Genomic DNA, 19,321 nt, shown 5'->3' with positions numbered 1-19,321 from the left:
TGCCATGCCATTTCCACCTGGCGCCTCAGTTGGACCAGCGTTCGTGCTGGACGTGCAATCCGCGTGAGAAGACGCTTCATCCAGTCCCAAACATGCTCAATGGGGGACAGATCCGGAGATCTTGCTGGCCAGGGTAGTTGACTTACACCTTCTAGAGCACGTTGGGTGGCACGGGATACATGCGGACGTGCATTGTCCTGTTGGAACAGCAAGTTCCCTTGCCGGTCTAGGAATGGTAGAACGATGGGTTCGATGACGGTTTGGATGTACCGTGCACTATTCAGTGTCCCCTCGACGATCACCAGTGGTGTACGGCCAGTGTAGGAGATCGCTCCCCACACCACGATGCCGGGTGTTGGCCCTGTGTGCCTCGGTCGTATGCAGTCCTGATTGTGGCGCTCAGCTGCACGGCGCCAAACACGCATACGACCATCATTGGCACCAAGGCAGAAGCAACTCTCATCGCTGAAGACGACACGTCTCCATTCGTCCCTCCATTCACGCCTGTCGCGACACCACTGGAGGCAGGCTGCACGATGTTGGGGCGTGAGCGGAAGACGGCCTAACGGTGTGCGGGACCGTAGCCCAGCTTCATGGAGACGGTTGCGAATGGTCCTCGCCGATACCCCAGGAGCAACAGTGTCCCTAATTTGCTGGGAAGTGGCGGTGCGGTCCCCTACGGCACTGCGTAGGATCCTACGGTCTCGGCGTGCATCCGTGCGTCGCTGCGGTCCGGTCCCAGGTCGACGGGCACGTGGACCTTCCGCCGACCACTGGCGACAACATCGATGTACTGTGGAGACCTCACGCCCCACGTGTCGAGCAATTCGGCGGTACGTCCACCCGGCCTCCCGCATGCCCACTATACGCCCTCGCTCAAAGTCCGTCAACTGCACATACGGTTCACGTCCACGCTGTCGCGGCATGCTACCAGTGTTAAAGACTGCGATGGAGCTCCGTATGCCACGGCAAACTGGCTGACACTGACGGCGGCGGTGCACAAATGCTGCGCAGCTAGCGCCATTCGACGGCCAACACCACGGTTCCTGGTGTGTCCGCTGTGCCGTGCGTGTGATCATTGCTTGTACAGCCCTCTCGCAGTGTCCGGAGCAAGTATGGTGGGTCTGACACACCGGTGTCAATGTGTTCTTTTTTACATTTCCAGGAGTGTATTTTACAGAAGTAAGTGCTACCAGTGTTTGTTCCGCTATCATATAATCATACAATAAAGGATCATTCTTTCTATGTATTCGCACTACGTAACATTTGTCTATGTTAAGGGTCAGTTGCCACTCCCTGCACCAAGTCCCTATCCGCTCAGATCTTCCTGCATTTCGCTGTAATTTTCTAATGCTGCAACGTCTCTGTATACTACAGCATCATCCGCAAAAAGCCGCATGGAACTTCTGATACTATCTGGCGTGTGCACATACGAAGCTACTTTGTCATCAGACCATATCGTGTGGGAGTATCACGTTATTGGCAGGCTTTGTATCTGCAGGGAGTTCCAGATAAGTTTTTTTTCTCTAACATGAAAAATAATTAGTTGAAGGAAGAGTTACACGGAGGTGACAAAAATTATGGGATGCCACCTAACATCTCGTCGGACTCATTTTGCTCGGTGTAGTGCAGTAACTGCACGTGGCACGGACTCAGCAACACGTTGGGAGCCACCTGCAGAAATACTGAGCCCTGGTGCCTGTGTAGCCGTCCATAATTGCGAAAGTGTCGCCAGCTCAGCATCTTGTGCGCGATTACGTCCGATAAATGTTCGATGGGATAATTTTGGGTGATCTGGTTGGGCAAATGATGGTGACAGTGATTGTGCGTGGCGCTGTAGGTTTGTCGAGGCAAACCACACTGCTTGGCTATAACGTTTCTTCAAGATGAATAAAAGGTAGAGTACTGCTTCTTGAGTTTCGAACTCCATATTGTTGCTAATGAATTACACTGATTGACTAAGGTTTCAGCAACAACAACAGTGACCTAATTTGTGAAGCGACATTTTGAAAACCTGTTGAAACCATAATAGTGAAACCAAAATAGTGAATTTTAGTTCTCTGTGCTCATGCGTTTTGGCGCTAGTTGCCATCGATTCCAATTTTCATCTTTGAGGCCGGCCGCTGTGGCCAAGCCGTTCTAGGTGCTTCAGTCCGGCACCGCGCTGCTGCTACGGTCGCAGGTTCGAATCCTGCCTCGGGCATAGATGTGTGTGGTGTCCTTAGGTTAGTTAGGTTTAAGTAGTTCTAAGTTCTAGGGGCTGATGAACTCAGATGTTAAGGCCCATAGTCCTTAGAGCCATTTCAACCATCATCTTCGTGTCGACTTCGATGTTGATTGCTCTTCTTTATACCTTTGGCGGCGGCCATTTAACTGCAGCGCGTGCGTTCTGCTGGGACTGTTGTGTGGGGATCCGCGGTGTGAGGTGCAGTGACGTGGGACTGAGTACGTAGGCAGCAGGCGAAGAGGCAGAGTCGGCACGACGAAGGAGCGTGGCCGGCCGCTACGGCGTGTTGAAACGTGCAACGCCGATCCATTGGCCGTGGTGATTTGGTTTTCCTAGCGGTTGGAAGAACAACTTCCTTCTAGTCTGTTACAAGCCACACAGGCCGAATGAATTGGAGTTGTCGAGTTGCTTCGCTGGGTGGCGTGCACCATAACTGAGCATGCCAGTGCACTTAAAACTATTTGGAATTGCTAGATTTTAAGCATGGCTGAAACATCAACTGTTGAAAATCTTCACCGTAAATGATAACAGCCAAACAGTTACAGGATAAAGATTTATTAAAATCCTTGACCATGGTTTAAATATATCTTCATCAGAAGCAAAAATACACTAAAATCACATCCTGCAGTGGAGATACATAAAACAATCGTGCCAAAGGCGTCGTCAGTAGTTAATTCTTCTCTTCATAATTATGTTGTGCAAGTGGAGATGATGTTTTAACTACTGACGACGCCTTAGGCACGATTGTTTTATGTATCTCCAAAATGGTTCAAATGGCTCTGAGCACTATGGGACTTAACTACTGAGGTCATCAGTCCCCTAGAACTTAGAACTACTTAAACCTAACTAACCTAAGGACATCACACACATCCATGGCCGAGGCAGGATTCGAACCTGCGATCGTAGCGGTCACGCGGTTCCAGACTAACGCGCTTAGAACCGCACGGCCACACCGGCTGGCTATGTGTCTCCACTGCAGGATGTGATTTTAGTGTATTTTTGCTTCTGATGAAGATATATTTAGGTCTACCGAAACCGTGGTCAAGGATCTTAATAAATCTTTATCCTGCAACTGTTTGGCTGTTATCATTTACCGTGGATGTTTGGAATTGTACTAGTTGTTTCTCACGCAACTCGGTGTCGTGACTTGACACTTGATGGCAGTTAAGGAAGTGTTGCTACGTCCAACAAACCGACGTGAAGCATGGCTTATACTGGAGTGCAACGAGTAGTGCGTAAGTCGGTGTCTGGCGTTACAAACCATGCCGAGATATTTCTTCCATTCTACCTTGTAGTTCATTATTGTTGTTTGGCGTTTAAATGTGTGCCGAGATAATTCTTGTCATTTTAACTGTAGGACATTATTTTAATGGTCCTTTTGCGAATTGGTTAATCAAATTTTGAGGGCCGTGACTGGTCAAGTAACTCACGGAGGCAGATTTCATTGGAAGTATTGATCACCTGTTCTCTAGACAAGATTGTTGAGCCGTGGCTGGCTCGTGTTGTGTTTTGCATTAAACCTTGGTTGCTATTCTGCGATTAGTCTCCTGCGGTTATCGCGATTATGCTGTTATCCTCTCCCTCCGTGAGTGGCAGCAGCAGGGTGTATCGATATTCGCTTCCTTGTACTGTCTTCGGCCTCGCGCTTATAGTTTCCGGCTGTGCCGTGTGCGGGAGTTGGTCGGTTGGCGTGGAGCAGCGAGGAAGTCTCCGTGGTGCGTAGTTTGGCCGGGCCTGCTGCCGGCGTGTGACGGGCAGTTGATGGCTGGAGTGCTGACACATTATCTGCATATCCTGTAGTGCTGGCAGCTGATGGGTTATGTATGGGGATCGTATCAACCTGTACCGCAACAAAACAGACTGAAAATGACGCAGTGATGCGTTAAAAACTGGTAGCAACAAAATAAAATCATAAGGACGGCTGTAGGCGTTTTTATTTTTTTTCACGACTGTTACGAATCGGTTACTTCAAGGACAGTCCCGAACTGGGCGCCCTGTAGCGTGCATTCCACTGACCCCAAATCACCGCCATTTGCGACTTCGGTGGTGTCAAGCCAGAGATAATAGGAGGTTAGGATGGCAGTCTGTTGTGTTTTCTGATGTCAGCTGCTTCTGTCTCGGTGCCAGTGATGGCCGTGTGTTGGTTAGGAGGAAGCCACTTGAGGCCCTGCAGACAACCTCTCTGCATGCTGGAAACACTTGACCTACACCTGAAGCTACGAGGTGTGGCTAGAAAAAAACCGGGCTAGCACTGGTGAAACAATAAAACGAATGCAATAAGGCTGAAAGTCGCGTGGCCTGTCACGTGACTCTCGCTCCGCCTACTGCTCGAGTTTCATCTGCCTCCTGCACTCAGTCTGCCCATGGCGTCTGTTTTAAGTAGTTGACGTTTTGGCTGTGCGTCGGAAAATGTTGAGTGTACAGAAAGAACAGCGTGTTAACATCAAATTTTGTTTCAAACTAGGAAAATCCGCAAGTGAAACGTTTGTAATGTTACAACAAGTGTACAGCGATGCTTGTTTATCGCGAACACAAGTGTTTGAGTGGTTTAAACGATTTAAAGATGGCCGCGAAGACACCAGTGATGACACTCGCACTGGCAGACCATTGTCAGCAAAAACTGATGCAAACATTGAAAAAATCGGTAAACTTGTTCGACAAGATCGCCGTTTAACAATCAGAGCAGTGTCTGAGTTAACAGGAGTTGACAAGGAAAGTGTTAGGCAGATTCTTCATGAAAGTTTCAACATGAACAAAGTGTGTTCAAAAATGGTTCCAAAGTGTCTCACAATTGAACAGAAGGAACGCCGAAGAATAATTTGTTCTGACATCTTGGAAAACATTGAAAGTATTCCCACCTTCTTACAAAATGTTATTACTTGCGATGAATCGTGGTTTTTTACTTACGATCCCGAAACTAAACGCCAATCGATGCATTGGAAAACTCCTGGTTCTCCACGACAAAAAAAGCACGAATGTCAAAATCGAAATTCAAGGCAATGATGATTGTTTTTTTTTTGACATCAAAGGGATTGTGCACATTGATTGGGTACCAGAGGGACAAACAGTGAATCAGCATTACTACATTAGCGTCCTGGTTACCCTACGTGAGCGAGTACGGAGAAAACGGAACGATTTGTGGAGAAAAAAGTCATGGATCCTTCAGTAAGACAATGCCCCAGCTCACAGTGCGTTGTCAGTGAAGACGTTTTTGGCAAAACACAACATTCCCATCTTAGATCATCCACCCTACTCACCTGATTTGGCCCCCTGTGACTTTTTTCTTTTCCCTAAAGTCAAGTCAGCTTTCAAAGGAACTAGATTTGAGACTGTTGAAGCAGTAAAAGAAAAAGCGACGGAAGTAATGTATGGACTTACCGAAAATGATCTGCAGCATTGCTATGAACACTGGAAAATTCGTATGGAGCGGTGTAGAGACCGAGGAGGAGAGTACATTGAAGGAGATAACATGAAATTGTAAATAATTGTAAATAAATGTTTTTTCCAGCATCAGTCCGGTTTTTTTCTAGCCGCACCTCGTATGCTCTGGGGTGCGATTTCGTATGACAGCAGGAGCACTCTAGTGGTTATCCCACGCACCCTTAATGCAAATTTGTACGTCAGTCTGGTGGTTCGATCTGTTGTGCTACCGTTCATTAAGAGCATTACAAGAGGCATTTTCCAACAGGATAACGCTCACTCACACACCGCTGTTGTAATCCAACGTGCTCTGCAGAGTGTCGACGTGTTGCCGTGTCTCCAGTCGAGTACATAATGGGACGTCATCAGACGACAACACCAGCGTCATCCACAATCAGCATTAACAGTGAAACTTCCTGGCAGATTAAAACTGTGTGCCGGACCGAGACTCGAACTCGGGAAAAGGGAAAGTTCCCGAGTTCGAGTCTCGGTCCGACATACAGCTTTAATCTACCAGGAAGTTTCATATCAGCGCACACTCTGCTGCCGAGTGAAAATCTCATTCTGGAAACATTCCCCAGGCTAAGCCATGTCTCTGCAATATCCTTTCTTTCAGGAGTGCTAGTTCTGCAAGGTTCGCAGGAGAGCTTCAGTAAAGTTTGGAAGGTAGGAGACGAGATACTGGCAGAACTGAAGCTGTGAGGACGGAGTGTGAGTCGTGCTTGGGTAGCTCAGATGGTGGAGCACTTGCCCATGAAAGGCAAAGGTCCCGAGTTAGAGTGTCGGTCCGTCACACAGTTTTAATCTGCGAGGAAGTTTCATATCAGCGCACACTCCTCTGCAGAGTGAAAATCTCATTCTGGAGCATTAACAGTCTCTGTATTGACCGACCAAGCGCAACAGCCATGGAACTCCATTCCGCAAATGCCATCCGGCACCTGTACAGCACAACGCATGCCCGTTTGCATGCTTGCATACAACATTCTAGCAGTTACCCCGGTAACTAATGTGGCAGCATTCACATTTGCAATCGCTTACCTCGAGCTTGCGTTTAACTGTGATCTTGCGACGTTAATCACTTAAATACGTTGCACAGACAACTGCATTCCTGAAATTTCATTACTCTACATTGATTATTTTTGGTGTAGCTATTTTTTTCGTCAATGAGTTTGGAGTAAGGAGTTCAGTTTTACGGCTTTCCCTAAGTCCACTATGATCGACGAGCTAGTTAAGTGAGACAGTAAACGTCCCGTGAACTCCCCGTAGTTGGCGACCTTTGCATTCTTCAAAAAGATAACGCCAATTCTCTCAAAACAGGGTTACTGCGGTGCTTAAAGGATTCCTCCGCGGCTCAGATAGCGCTGCCAGGTGACGAGGTGTGCTGGGATTGTCTCGCTCGCTCGCTGTCTCATTACAGCGGTCACGAAGCCTCGCTCGATTTTCGCCGCAAGGCTGTCGCCAACTGGCGGCGTTGCCCTAAGGAAAGGAAAGCGCAGGAGAAGTGAAGCAGACAGCGATGGGGAATCATTCAAGCGACGACGCGGGACGTGTGGCTACACCAAAAAAATTTAAGCTAATGCTTAAGTTCGTAGCGTTTTTATTTCACATGTTGGCATTCCGGTTGCTATGGGTTTATTTATTTTTCAACTGTCATTTTTATTTGTAGTTCACTGTCGCTGTTTGAGTTTGTATATTGTCATTTTGTCATTTGGAGATACTAAGTGGAGGTGCCTACTGGAGAAATTTGACATTTCCGACATTCTGTGTATTCAATGAGTTCAATAGAGGGGTAACAGCAGTGGAGACAGCAAGCAACATTCACGTCGTGTATGGGGATAAAGTCAGTGGACAGAGCACAGCCAAAAAATTGTTTCTGATTTTAAGGAAGATCATTTTGACTCTCTACGTCCAGGAAGACCGGCCTTCTATGAAGATAGTTTAACCCATTAATCCACAACGATCCACGTCGATGTACTGGAGAGCTGGCAAATGTGATGAACTGCGATGATTCCGCTATCGCGCGACATTTGAATGCAATGTGGAAGGCTCAAAAATGGTGTGTGTGTGTGTGTGTGTGTGTGTGTACCGCATGGTCTAGGCCAAAAAATCACACAAATCAGCGGGTGGCCGTGTGTGCATCTCTGCTTGCTCTTCATCAACTGGCGCCTGCATCTCGTGGTCGTGCGGTAGCGTTCTCGCTTCCCACGCCCGGGTTCCCGGGTTCGATTCCCGGCGGGGTCAGGGATTTTCTCTGCCTCGTGATGGCTGGGTGTTGTGTGCTGTCCTTAGATTAGTTAGGTTTAAGTAGTTCTAAGTTCTAGGGGACTTATGACCACAGCAGTTGAGTCCCATAGTGCTCAGAGCCATCTTCATCAACTGGCTCTTAAACAACATCGACCATTCTTATGTTGCATCGTTACAGATACCGATAAATCGTGTCTTTATGCTGTTGTCGTTGTTGTGGTCTTCAGTCCAGAGACTGGTTTGATGCAGCTCTCAACTCTACTCTATCCTGTGCAAGCTTCTTCATCTCCCAGTACCTACTGCAACCTACCGGGGTTTCCATCTGAGCTCTTGATATTCATGCAAGTGGTTCTCTTTTCTCCAAAGGTCTCTTTAATTTTCCTATAGGCAGTATCTATCTTACCCCTACTGAGATATGCCTCTACGTCCTTACATTTGTCCTCCAGCCATCCTTGCTTAGTCATTTTGCACTTCCTGTCGATCTCATTTTTAAGACCTTTGTATTCCTTTTTGCCTGCTTCATTTACTGCATTTTTATATTTTCTCCTTTCATTAATTAAATTCAATATTTCTTCTGTTACTCAAGGATTTCTACTAGCCCTCGTCTTTTTATCTACTTGATCCTCTGCTGCCTTCACTATTTCATCCTTCAAAGCTACCCATTCTTCTTCTACTGTATTTCTTTTCCCCATTCCTGTCAATCGTTCCCTGATGCTCTTCCTGAAACTCTGTACAACCTCTGGTTCTGTCAGTTTATCCAGATCTCATCTCCATAAATTCCTACCTTTTTGCAGTTTCTTTAGTTTTAACTACAGTTCATAACCAATAGATTGTGGTCAGAGTCCACATCTGTCCCTGGAAATGTCTTACAATTTAAAACCTGGTTGCTAAGTCTCTGTCTTACCCTTATATAATCTATCTGAAACCTGTCAGTATCTCCAGGATTCTTCCATGTATACAACCTTCTTTTATGATTCTTGAACCAAGTGTTAGCTATGATGAAGTTGTGCTCTGTGCAAAATTCTACCTGGCGGCTTCCACTTTCATTTCTTACCCCGAATCCATATTCACGTAGTACTTTTCCGTCTCTTCCTTTTCCTACTGTCGAATTACAGTCAGCCATGACTATTAAATTTTCGTCTCCCTTCACCATCTGAATAATTTCTTTTATGTCATCATACATTTCATCAATCCCTTCGCCATCTAAGGGATCTGACATTCCACGCTCCTATCCGTAGAACGCCAGTTTTCTTTCTCCTGATAACGACGTGACCCTGAGTAATCTCTGCCCAGAGATCCGAATGGGGGACAATTTTACCTCCGGAATATTTTACACAAGAGAATGCCATCATAAGTTTAACTATACAGTAAAGCTGCATGCCCTCGAGAAAAATTACGGCTGTAGTTTCCCCTTGCTTTCAGGCGTTCGCAGTACCAGCACAGCAAGGCCGTTTTGGTTAGTGTTACAAGGCCAGATCAGTCAATCATCCAGACTGTTGCCCCTGCAACTACTGAAAAGGCTGCTGCTCCTCTTCAGCAACCACACGTTTGTCTGGCCTCTCAACAGATACCCCTCCGTTGTGGTTGTACCTACGGTACGGCTATCTGTAACGCTGAGGCACGCAAGCCTCCCTAGCAACGGCAAGGTCCATGTTTCATGGGGGGGTCTTTATACTGACATAAGGAAAAGAAAGGAACAGTTCATCTCAAACAAAGCACTCATCCACAAAAGATAATGTTGTGCATCTGGTGGAGCAGCGACGGTGTGTTGTACTACGAATTACTTCCCCGAGGTTTAACCATCGCTGCTGACATTTAATGTCAACAACTGGGACGCCTTGCAGACGCTACCCAAGAACAACGACCAGGAAGGCTGCGTGAAGTAATGCTACTCCACGGTAACGCCCGCCCTCCAGTCTGCTAGTTTGGCGACAAAACACTATACAGGATTTGGGTTGGGAAGTCATTCTGCACCCACATTATTCGCCTGATCCTGCGCGCTCAGATTTTCACCTTTTCGTTCTCTACCGAAGAACCTTCAGGGAACTTACTCTATGGATGAAATGTCCGCCTCCGTACCGCAGTGGTAACGTTACCGCCTACCACGCAAGGGGGCCCGGGTTCGATTCCCGACAGGGATCTGGGTGTTGTCTGTCCATCATCATTTTCATCATCATTGACACGCACGTCGCCGATGTGGCGTCAACTAAAAAGACTTGCAATACGGCGGCTGAACCCCGGCCATTGAATCCGATACGATCATTTCATTTCAAGGGTGAAATTGCGCTCTGAATGTGGCTCAACGAGTGCTTCGCTGCAAAACCACGTGATTTCTATAGTCGCGGCATAGAAAAGTTGCCCCAGCTTTGGCAGACTGTTGTAAATAGTAAAGGAGAAAATATTATTTATGACTGAAGTCTCTGTTGTGTTTGCCCGCATCTCGTGGTCGTGCGGTAGCGTTCTCGCTTCCCGCGCCCGGGTTCCCGGGTTAGATTCCCGGCGGGGTCAGGGATTTTCTCTGCCTCGTGATGGCTGGGTGTTGTGTGCTGTCCTTAGGTTAGTTAGGTTTAAGTAGTTCTAAGTTCTAGGGGACTTTTGACCACAGCAGTTGAGTCCCATAGTGCTCAGAGCCATTTGAACCATCTGTTGTGTTTATTTAACTTACGGAAAAACTCTACGAACTTCTACAGTAGCACACAGTCAAATGGCGGTATAGTGTAAAAACCAATATCTGGGAATGTTTTGTTTCAGACGACGGCACATCTTCGTTGGACGTGATTAGAAAATAACGTAACTGCTTGTGTTAGATGTAAATTGAAATATTATCGTGTATCAGTTTCTAAGCTGAAATGATTTAAGAAAGCAGTACTTCCTCTAGGGTGAATAAATTTACGTACAGCTTTTGCCACTGTGAGCTGTTTAGAGACAGCAGGCAAGAAGTGGTTAAACCATTCTTAATTGCAGAATTGCGTATATGCTATGTATATTTGTGAATGAAATTAATTTTTCACATTATTTTCAGTAAATTAAATTTTTGTACAATTCTAGTATCGATGGGCTTTCTCTATTCCATACACGTGGTGGGTTCAGCACGGTTGCTAACTTTTTGTGTGGGAAAATTCATGTGATTAAGCTAATTTAGATTGATATCGTGTGAAGCTTTTGATTTTGAACTCAGTGAGCAAAATAAGGCTGAGTACGTCAGCCGTGTGTCCAGTGGCTGCACGAGGGCCTCTATGTACTGGAAAATACACCTTGTCACTCCGGAGATTAAGCTTTGTCAGAAAAAATATCGTGCGTGAAGTACTGCGTGTCTGGAGTAAGTCTGGTCATAATACATAATGACGGGCACAAAGAAACGCACAGAAAATAGCACCGGCGGATACGGTGCATAAATAAGTTGCCTCGATCGCTGCATAGGCAAGTGGCGTATGTATTGGGATTAAAATCAACTAAGGGGAAACAGCAGAGGTAGATAGTGCAACATTTTTGGAGAGATGCATAGCAGTAAAATAAATACTTTCAAATATTTACTATTAAAAACAGTCTTGATCACAGGTGGGCTGCTAGGCGAGATACCGATAAGATCGAAAACCACGCAGGTTTTATCTCAAATGGGTATCACTGGACGGAAGGCAACGTTCTTTTCGAGGACCGACATTAGAGACCGACTACAAATCGATACGCCAACATACATTTTGCCTAAGGACCACGAAGATAAGGGGCATATAGGCAGTCGTTTTTCCCTCGCTCTGCTTGCGAATGGAACAGAAAAGGAAAAGCGTAGTAGTGGAACACGATACCCTACACCACGCACCATCCCGTGGCTTGCTGAGTACGTATCTAAAGTTAGATGCAGATAATAGAGTCCAATTCAGTCCAATCGGGGAGTTGGATCGTCAAGGCCAAGGTATGGTTTGGCAAACTCGAAAACGAGCAACAGAAACTCTCGCCGTATGAGGGCGGGTATTATCTTGCTGAAATGTAACTCGCCCCACGGGTGGGTAAATGTATTCACAGTTATGGCGATTACTTTTGAAATAATGAACAGTTTACGGTCTTGTCTTGTTTCCATTTAACTGCCCCCAGATAATGTAGATTTAGATGTAGCTGTAGATGTAGACATTGGGGATCATTGTCTGCCCGTGTAATTTTTTACGTTTCTTGAGGTGTACTCGCTTATGGACAAAGCCAGATGTGAATGCTGCAGTGAGAAAAGCAGACCACATCCTCACCTGTGAGAGCGACGGCTTCCTCGAAGGGCGTGGCGTCGGCTGCGACCGCGCCATTCTCCACGTGGGCCTTGTCCTGTTCTGAAACACAAGTACACAGCGTCGCGTTACTACGGCCCTCCTACAAGTATTTCACTTATGACAAAAGCAGGAGGACGTTCGCAGTTCAAAGCGCCGAATTTACTCAGTCAACGCGAAACAACACGTGAAAATAAAGCAGCCACAACACGCGTGTTTAAAGCACGTCTCGACAGCATGGCCAAGGCTATGGCGCTCTAAACATCTTAGAGAGTTGAGAGCAAACTCAGCGAGTGCCCTTAGCATGCTGACGAACAGTTCTAGTCAGACGTGTCAGGTAACACATCATCTGCGGATATTAGTTACAGCGGCAGCTGCTCAGTCTACAAGGTGTAAGCGATAACTGTTTACTACGTACCACAGTGACGTAGGGAAAGTAGAGACGAACGGTTTGACAGAGTGTGAGTGTTGTTGTTGTGGTCTTCAGTCCTGAGACTGGATTGATGCAGCTCTCCATGCTATTCTATCCGGTGCAAGATTCTTCATCTTCCAGTACCTACTGCAGCCTACATCCTTCTGAATCTGCTTAGTGTATTCATCTCTTGGTCTCCCTCTACGATTTTTACCCTCCACGCTGCCCTCCAATACTAAATTGGTGATCCCTTGATGCCTCAGAACATGTCCTACCAGCCGATCCCTTCTTCTAGTCAAGTTGTGCCACAAACTTCTCCCCAATCCTATTCAATACCTCCTCATTAGTTATATGATCTACGCATCTACTCTTCAGCATCCTTCTGTAGCACCACATTTCGAAAGCTTCTATTCTCTTCTTGTCCAAACTATTTATCGTCCATGTTTCACTTCCATAAATGGCTACACTCCATACAAATACTTTCAGAAACGACTTCCTGACACTTAAATCTATACTCGATGTTAACAAATTTCTCTTCTTCAGAAACGCTTTCCTTGCCATTGCCAGTGTACATTTTATATCCTCTCTACTTCGACCATCATCAGTTATTCTGCTCCCCAAATAGCAAAACTCCTTTACTACTTTAAGTGTCTCATTTCCTAATCTGATTCCCTCAGCATCGACTACATTCCATTATCCTCGTTTTGCTTTTGTTGACGTTCATATTATATCCTCATTTCAAGACACTGTCCATTCCGTTCAACTGCTCTTCTAAATCCTTTGCCATCTCTGACAGAAGTACAATGTCATCGGCGAACCTCAAAGTTTTTATTTCTTCTCCATGGATTTTAATACCTACTCCGAATTTTTCTTTTGTTTGCTTTACTGCTTGCTCAGTATACAGAATGAATAACGTCGGGGAGACCATACAGTAATGCTGCATGCTCTCGGGAAAAATTACGGCTGTAGTTTCCCCTTGCTTTCAGCCGTTTGCAGTACCAGCACAGCAAGGCCGTTTTGGCTTGTGTTACAGGGCCAGATCAGTCAATCATCCAGACTGTTGCCCCTGCAACTACTGAAAAGGCTGCTGTCCCTCTTCAGGAACCACACGTTTGTCTGGCCTCTCAACAGATACCCCTCCGTTGCGGTTGCACCTACGGTACAGCTATCTGTATCGCTGGAGCACGCAAGCCTCCCCACCAACGGCTAGGTCCATGGTTCTTGGGGGGTTTGTCATCTATAAATCGCGGAAACAGCCTCAAACTGGCCATCAAAAACAATGCATGGGCAGCGAGAGATATTTTGACTTCCCTCTCTCTCTTTCACGGCATCGGCTTAGTTAGTCACATTTTTGGATTTTTTTTAAAATTTTCTTCTTTGTTTTAATTTACTGTTTTTTGGAACGTGCCTATACACCCATCCAGACTCGGGAAATTTTATTTTTGTATTACAAATTTTGGCAAATCATAGACCGTTTGGAACCTAAGACAAAGGTACAATCTTTTTATCTTCCCAGAACTTCTTCACACATTGGCTGATGGCCTGCCTCTGTTCATTTTACATCTCCCTCCTAGTTTGTGAATTTCGTTGTTGGACAGAAACTTTTACAGTATTGATCAGTGGCCTGAAACTTTCCCTGTTGTGTATGGTGTTTTTTGCGACGTTAAGTTTTCTTAAGTCCTTTCTTGTCCCTTCCAGCCTTCCCATGGTGTTTTTCAATTTTGAAATAAAGTTAAGAATTTTCTTCGTAAGGCTGTTGTCATTTATTCTGTACGTACGACAGTAAAATTTTTTATAGTGTCTGTGATTGTTTATATTTCTATGTAGATCTTTATTTCTCCTCTTCGTCCAATTGTTATCTTTGTTCTTTCTTTTCCAGTTATTCTCGTTCACCTCTTCTGCTCAGTGTTGGGCATTCGGATCCGTAAAGTGCTTCCGGTTTAATTACTGTTGCGTAGTGTTTAATATTTTCCTGGAATGATATTGATCTTGTATTATATCTGTTTTGCGCGAGTTTATACGCTAATTCCATTTTCTTCGATCTTTCCTTATTTGTGATGTTACCTAACCCATTTGATTGTATTCATTTTCCCCAGTACCTAAACCTATCAACTCTTTTGATGATTCCGTGTTGCGTTTGTATATATTATTCTCCATTGTGTTTATGTTCAATGTACTCCGTTTTCTCATATGGTATTTGTAATCCAGTTTTAGCTACGGTTTTGTGAAATCTTTCTATCATTATCTTTGCATCTGTTTTGTCCTTAGAAATTACTATAAAAGCGAGACATTTCATCTCAGTCTACCACATCCTTGTCCTAGATGGATTCCTTCGATGTTTTTCTCTTGTAGTCCTTCGTCCCACTCTCTCATGACCTTGTCTACGACCAGACTGAAGAGAATCGTTGAGAGCCCAACGCCCTGCCGCACACCTGTGCCACTCCTCAAGGCTTCAGGAACTTCTCCCAGATATTTAATTTTTGAAGTTGTGCCAGTGAGTGTCTGTTCGACTAATTGTCTGGTGGTTTTGTCGATGCCTGCTTCTTCCAGTGTTAGGAATACTCTCTGTCTTTCTACAGAAACGTATGCATTTTTGAAATCAATGAATGTAATGACCGTGTTAAGGTTCCTCGTTGTTCTGATCCTGAGGATAGTTTTCAAGTTAAAAATTTGCTCTGGGCGCGATCTATTTTTTTCTGAACCCTGCTTGGTACTCGCCAGTTGTGTGTTCTGCTTGATCTTCTATTTTATTCAGTGGAACTTTGGACATAATTTTGTAGGTCACTTGAAGTAGAGACATACCTCAGTAATTGTTGGTGTCCGTCCTGTCCGTATAGCTTATTTCCAGTCGTCCGGTATTGTTTTGTTCTCCCAGCAATCTTTAATAATCTCATTAATGGTTTCAGCTGCCTGCTGCCCTCCCAGAAACCACATCTCAGCTAATATGTCGTCTCCACCTGGCGCTCTGTTGTTTTTCATATGGCCAACGTATTGTTCAGTTTCATGCAGTGATGGTTGTTCTGAAGGTGGATTTTCCTTTTGAGGCTGTCTGAAAGTTAGTTGTTGTGTTATATTACAATTGGTTTCGACAATTTATGGTACACATTTTTAAAGTCGTACTCTGGTACGATGTAACATACGATTAACAAAGAATACATAGGCATAAAACAAGATTTACAATCAGAGTATACGAAAACGAGTAAACACGAGAATGGTAAACAGGATTCACAATAGTACACTACTGGCCATTAAAATTGCTACACTAAGATGAAATGCAGATGATAAACGCGTATTCATTGGACAAATATATAATACTAGAACTGACATGTGATTACATTTTCACGCAATTTGGGTGCATAGATCCTGAGAAATCAGTACCCAGAACAACCACCTCTGGCCGTAATAACGGTCTTGATACGCTTGGGCATTGAGTCAAACAGAGCTTGGATGGCGTGTACAGGTACAGCTCTCCATGCAGCTTCAACACGATACCACAATTCATCAAGAGTAGTGACTGGCGTATTGTGACGAGCCAGTTGCTCGGCCACCATTGACCAGACGTTTACAATTGGTGAGAGATCTCGCTATTCAGAGCTGCAGTCGAACATTTTCTGTATCTAGAAAGGCCCGTACAGGACCTGCAACATGCGGTCGTACATTATCCTCCTGAAATGTAGGGTTCCTCAGGGGTCGAATGAAGGGTAGAGCTACGGGTCGTAACACATCTTAAATGTAACGTCCACTGTTCAAAGTGCCGTCAATGCGAACAAGAGGTGACTGAAACGTGTAACCAATGGCACCCCATACCATCACGCCGGGTGATACGCCAGTATGGCGATGACGAATACATGCTTCCAATGTGCGTTCACCGAGATGTCGCCAAACACGGATGCGACCATCATGATGCTGTAAACAGAACCTGTATTCATCCGAAAAAATGACGTTTTGCCATTCGTGCACCCAGGTTGGTCGTGGAGTACACCATTGCAGGTGCTCCTGTCTGTGATGCAGCGTGAAGGGTAACCGCAGCCATGGTCTCCGAGCTGATACTCCGTGCTGCTGCAAACGTCGTCGAATTGTTCGTGCAGATGGTTGTTGTCTTGCAAACGTCCCCATCTGTTGACTCAGGGATCGAGACGTGACTGCACGATCCGTTACAGCCATGCGGATAAGATGCCTGTCATCTCGACTGCTAGTGATACCAGGCCGTTAGGATCCAGCACGGCGTTCCGTATCACCCTTCTGAACCCACGGATTCCATATTCTGCTAACAGTCATTGGATCTCTACCAACGCGAGCAGCAATGTCGCGATACGATAAACAGCAATCGCGATAGGCTACAATCCGACCTTTATCAAAATCGGAAATGTGATGGTACGCATTTCTCTTCCTTACACGAGGCACCACAACAACGTTTCACCAGGCAACGCCGGTCAACTGCTGTTTGTGTATGAGAAAACGGTTGGAAACTTTCCTCATGTCAGCACGTTGTAGGTGTCGCCACAGGCGCCAACCTTGTGTATGCTCTGAAAAGCTAATCATTTGCATATCACAGTATCTTCTTCCTGTCGGTTAAATTTCGCGTCTGTAGCACGTCATCATCGTGTTGTAGCAATTTTAATGGCCAGTGGTGTAGTATACTATTAAATTCCGCTGTAATACACATGTGGGATATTTCCAATTTACACGCGTTAATCACTATATACCTAAATTAACAATAAATTGTTCTTTGTATGATCTGCGAGGATTGTTTATAAAGCTGCGGACAGAGAACTGAAGATCGTTGCAGGTGTGTAAGTACGATCTAGACTGTACAGGAGAACAGTTTACAAGAACCAGAGTTGTGCATTACAGCCAGCAATATTCAGACACGTACATATACGAGGTAGACAGTGGCATACAATTAGAGGCTCAATGTTCCATATTTTGCAGAGTAGCACGTGAGATTAAAGTCAGTTAACTCAGCTTCGAACTTCCCCCCGGGATTCAGAGTACCAGTAGCATTGGATTAGCAGCGCAGGAGTTCTATGTTGGTGTTGCCACTGTTCACGAACTCGTATAGTAGGTCGTTCACTGATGAGCCAAAACATTATGACCACCTGCTCAGTAGTTTGTTTGTCCATTTTTAGAACGAAATACATCACTGATTCTGCGTATCAGGGTTCCGACAGTTTGTTGGTAGCTTCGAGGAGGTATGTGGCACTAGATGTCAACGCACAGCTCGTGTAATTCGCGTAAGTAACAGGCCGCTACGTGGTGATGGCGCCCGATAGCGAACCAGATCGGTTTCACAGGTTTCACATCAGGCGAGTTTGGTCGCCGAGACATCAACGCGAGTTCACTATGATACTCCTCAAACCATTGTAGCAGGTTACGAAGGCTTTCCCGGTGTAATAATTGATAATATTGTTCTCGGGTGTGCAGCCGGATCATAACGTCATCTAGACACAATATTTCCGCGGTCCAACTGGCTGCCATCTTCAGGTGAGAGTGCTGGTACATGATCTCGCCGGTCGCAAGTGGCGGCCCCTATATAGGCCGCAACGCGTGCGGGAGAAGGTGCTGTGACTCCCTCGAGCGCAAGTAAACATACCGCGTCGCCAGAGGTGGAAAGAGGCGAAATCGAGATATCGCTACCAAAAATTAAAAATTATTCCGACGATATCGACTGCGACCGGCGAGATCGTGTACCAGCACTCTCACCTGAAGATGGCGGCCAGTTGCACCGATGAAATATTGTGTCAAGATGACGTCATGATCCGGCTGCACACCCGAGAAGAATATTATCATTGTAGCAGGATTCTGGCTACGACACACGGACAACTACACTGCTGAGAGATGACATCGTCTCAAGCATGAACGGATGCAGGTGGTCCGCAGCTGTCAGCGAGACTTTGATTACTACCACAGGTCCCATGCAAGCGCAGGAGAATGTCCCCCATAGCATAATAACGCTCGCACCATCCTTGGCGCTCTGCACGTTTCGAGCCGCCGTTCACTTCGATGACGGCATTTGTGGAGACGACCATCGACCTAGTGTAGCAAAAATGTGCTTCACCCGAAGAGATGATACGTTTCCATCGATCGACGGTCGAATCCCGATGCTCCTGTGCCCACTGCAGTCGTAACTGACGATGTCGTTGTGTCAACATGTGAACACGTATGGGTGGTCAACTGCGGAGTTCCATGTTCAACAATGTTCGAAAAACGGTGTGTTCCGAAACACTCGTGCGTCCACCAGCGTTGTGCCCTTTCGGCAGAGATGCCAAAGATCACCATCTATTCTACTTTACAGAGCAGACAAACCTCCGTACTCCAGGATCTATGAAGAGTCGTGGATCCAACCACTTAGCGCCTAGTGCTGGTTTCGCTGTCCTACCATTTTCTGTAGATGCTCACGACGGTAGCACGTGAACATTCGACCAGCTTCGGTGATTTCTACATCTACATCTACATATCTACATATATACTCCGCTAGCCACCAAGCAGTGTGTGGCGGACGACACAATTCGCTCCCAAGTCGTATCTCCCCCCCTCGGATCGCACGAGGGAAAAACGACTGTCTGGACGCCTCAGTACGAGCTCCAATTTCCTTTACCTCTCAATAGTGATCATTGCGCGATTTGAAAGTTGGTAAAGTTGGTGCTAATAATATATGCTCTACATCCTCGGCGAAGATCGGATTTCGGAATTTTGTGAGCAGCCCCTTCCGTTTAGAGCGCCGTCTATCTGAAAGTGTGTCCCACTTCAAACTTTCTATGAGATTTG

The 19,321-nt window shown here is 45.8% G+C and overlaps 1 protein-coding gene across 1 annotated transcript in view; it reads right to left on the bottom strand.

The window, feature by feature from the left end:
- Positions 1-19,321, bottom strand: part of LOC126109787 (synaptic vesicle glycoprotein 2A-like) — a 164,085-nt gene that overhangs the window by 99,402 nt on the left and 45,362 nt on the right. The window contains exon 2 of the mRNA XM_049914845.1: positions 12,127-12,204. Within this exon, the coding sequence (XP_049770802.1) occupies positions 12,127-12,204 (78 nt within the window). The remainder of the gene's footprint in view (positions 1-12,126; positions 12,205-19,321) is intronic.

The sequence above is a fragment of the Schistocerca cancellata genome, chromosome 12 (assembly GCF_023864275.1).
Source record: "Schistocerca cancellata isolate TAMUIC-IGC-003103 chromosome 12, iqSchCanc2.1, whole genome shotgun sequence".
Lineage (NCBI taxonomy): Eukaryota > Metazoa > Arthropoda > Insecta > Orthoptera > Acrididae > Schistocerca > Schistocerca cancellata.
This window is presented reverse-complemented; position numbering and strand designations above follow the sequence as displayed.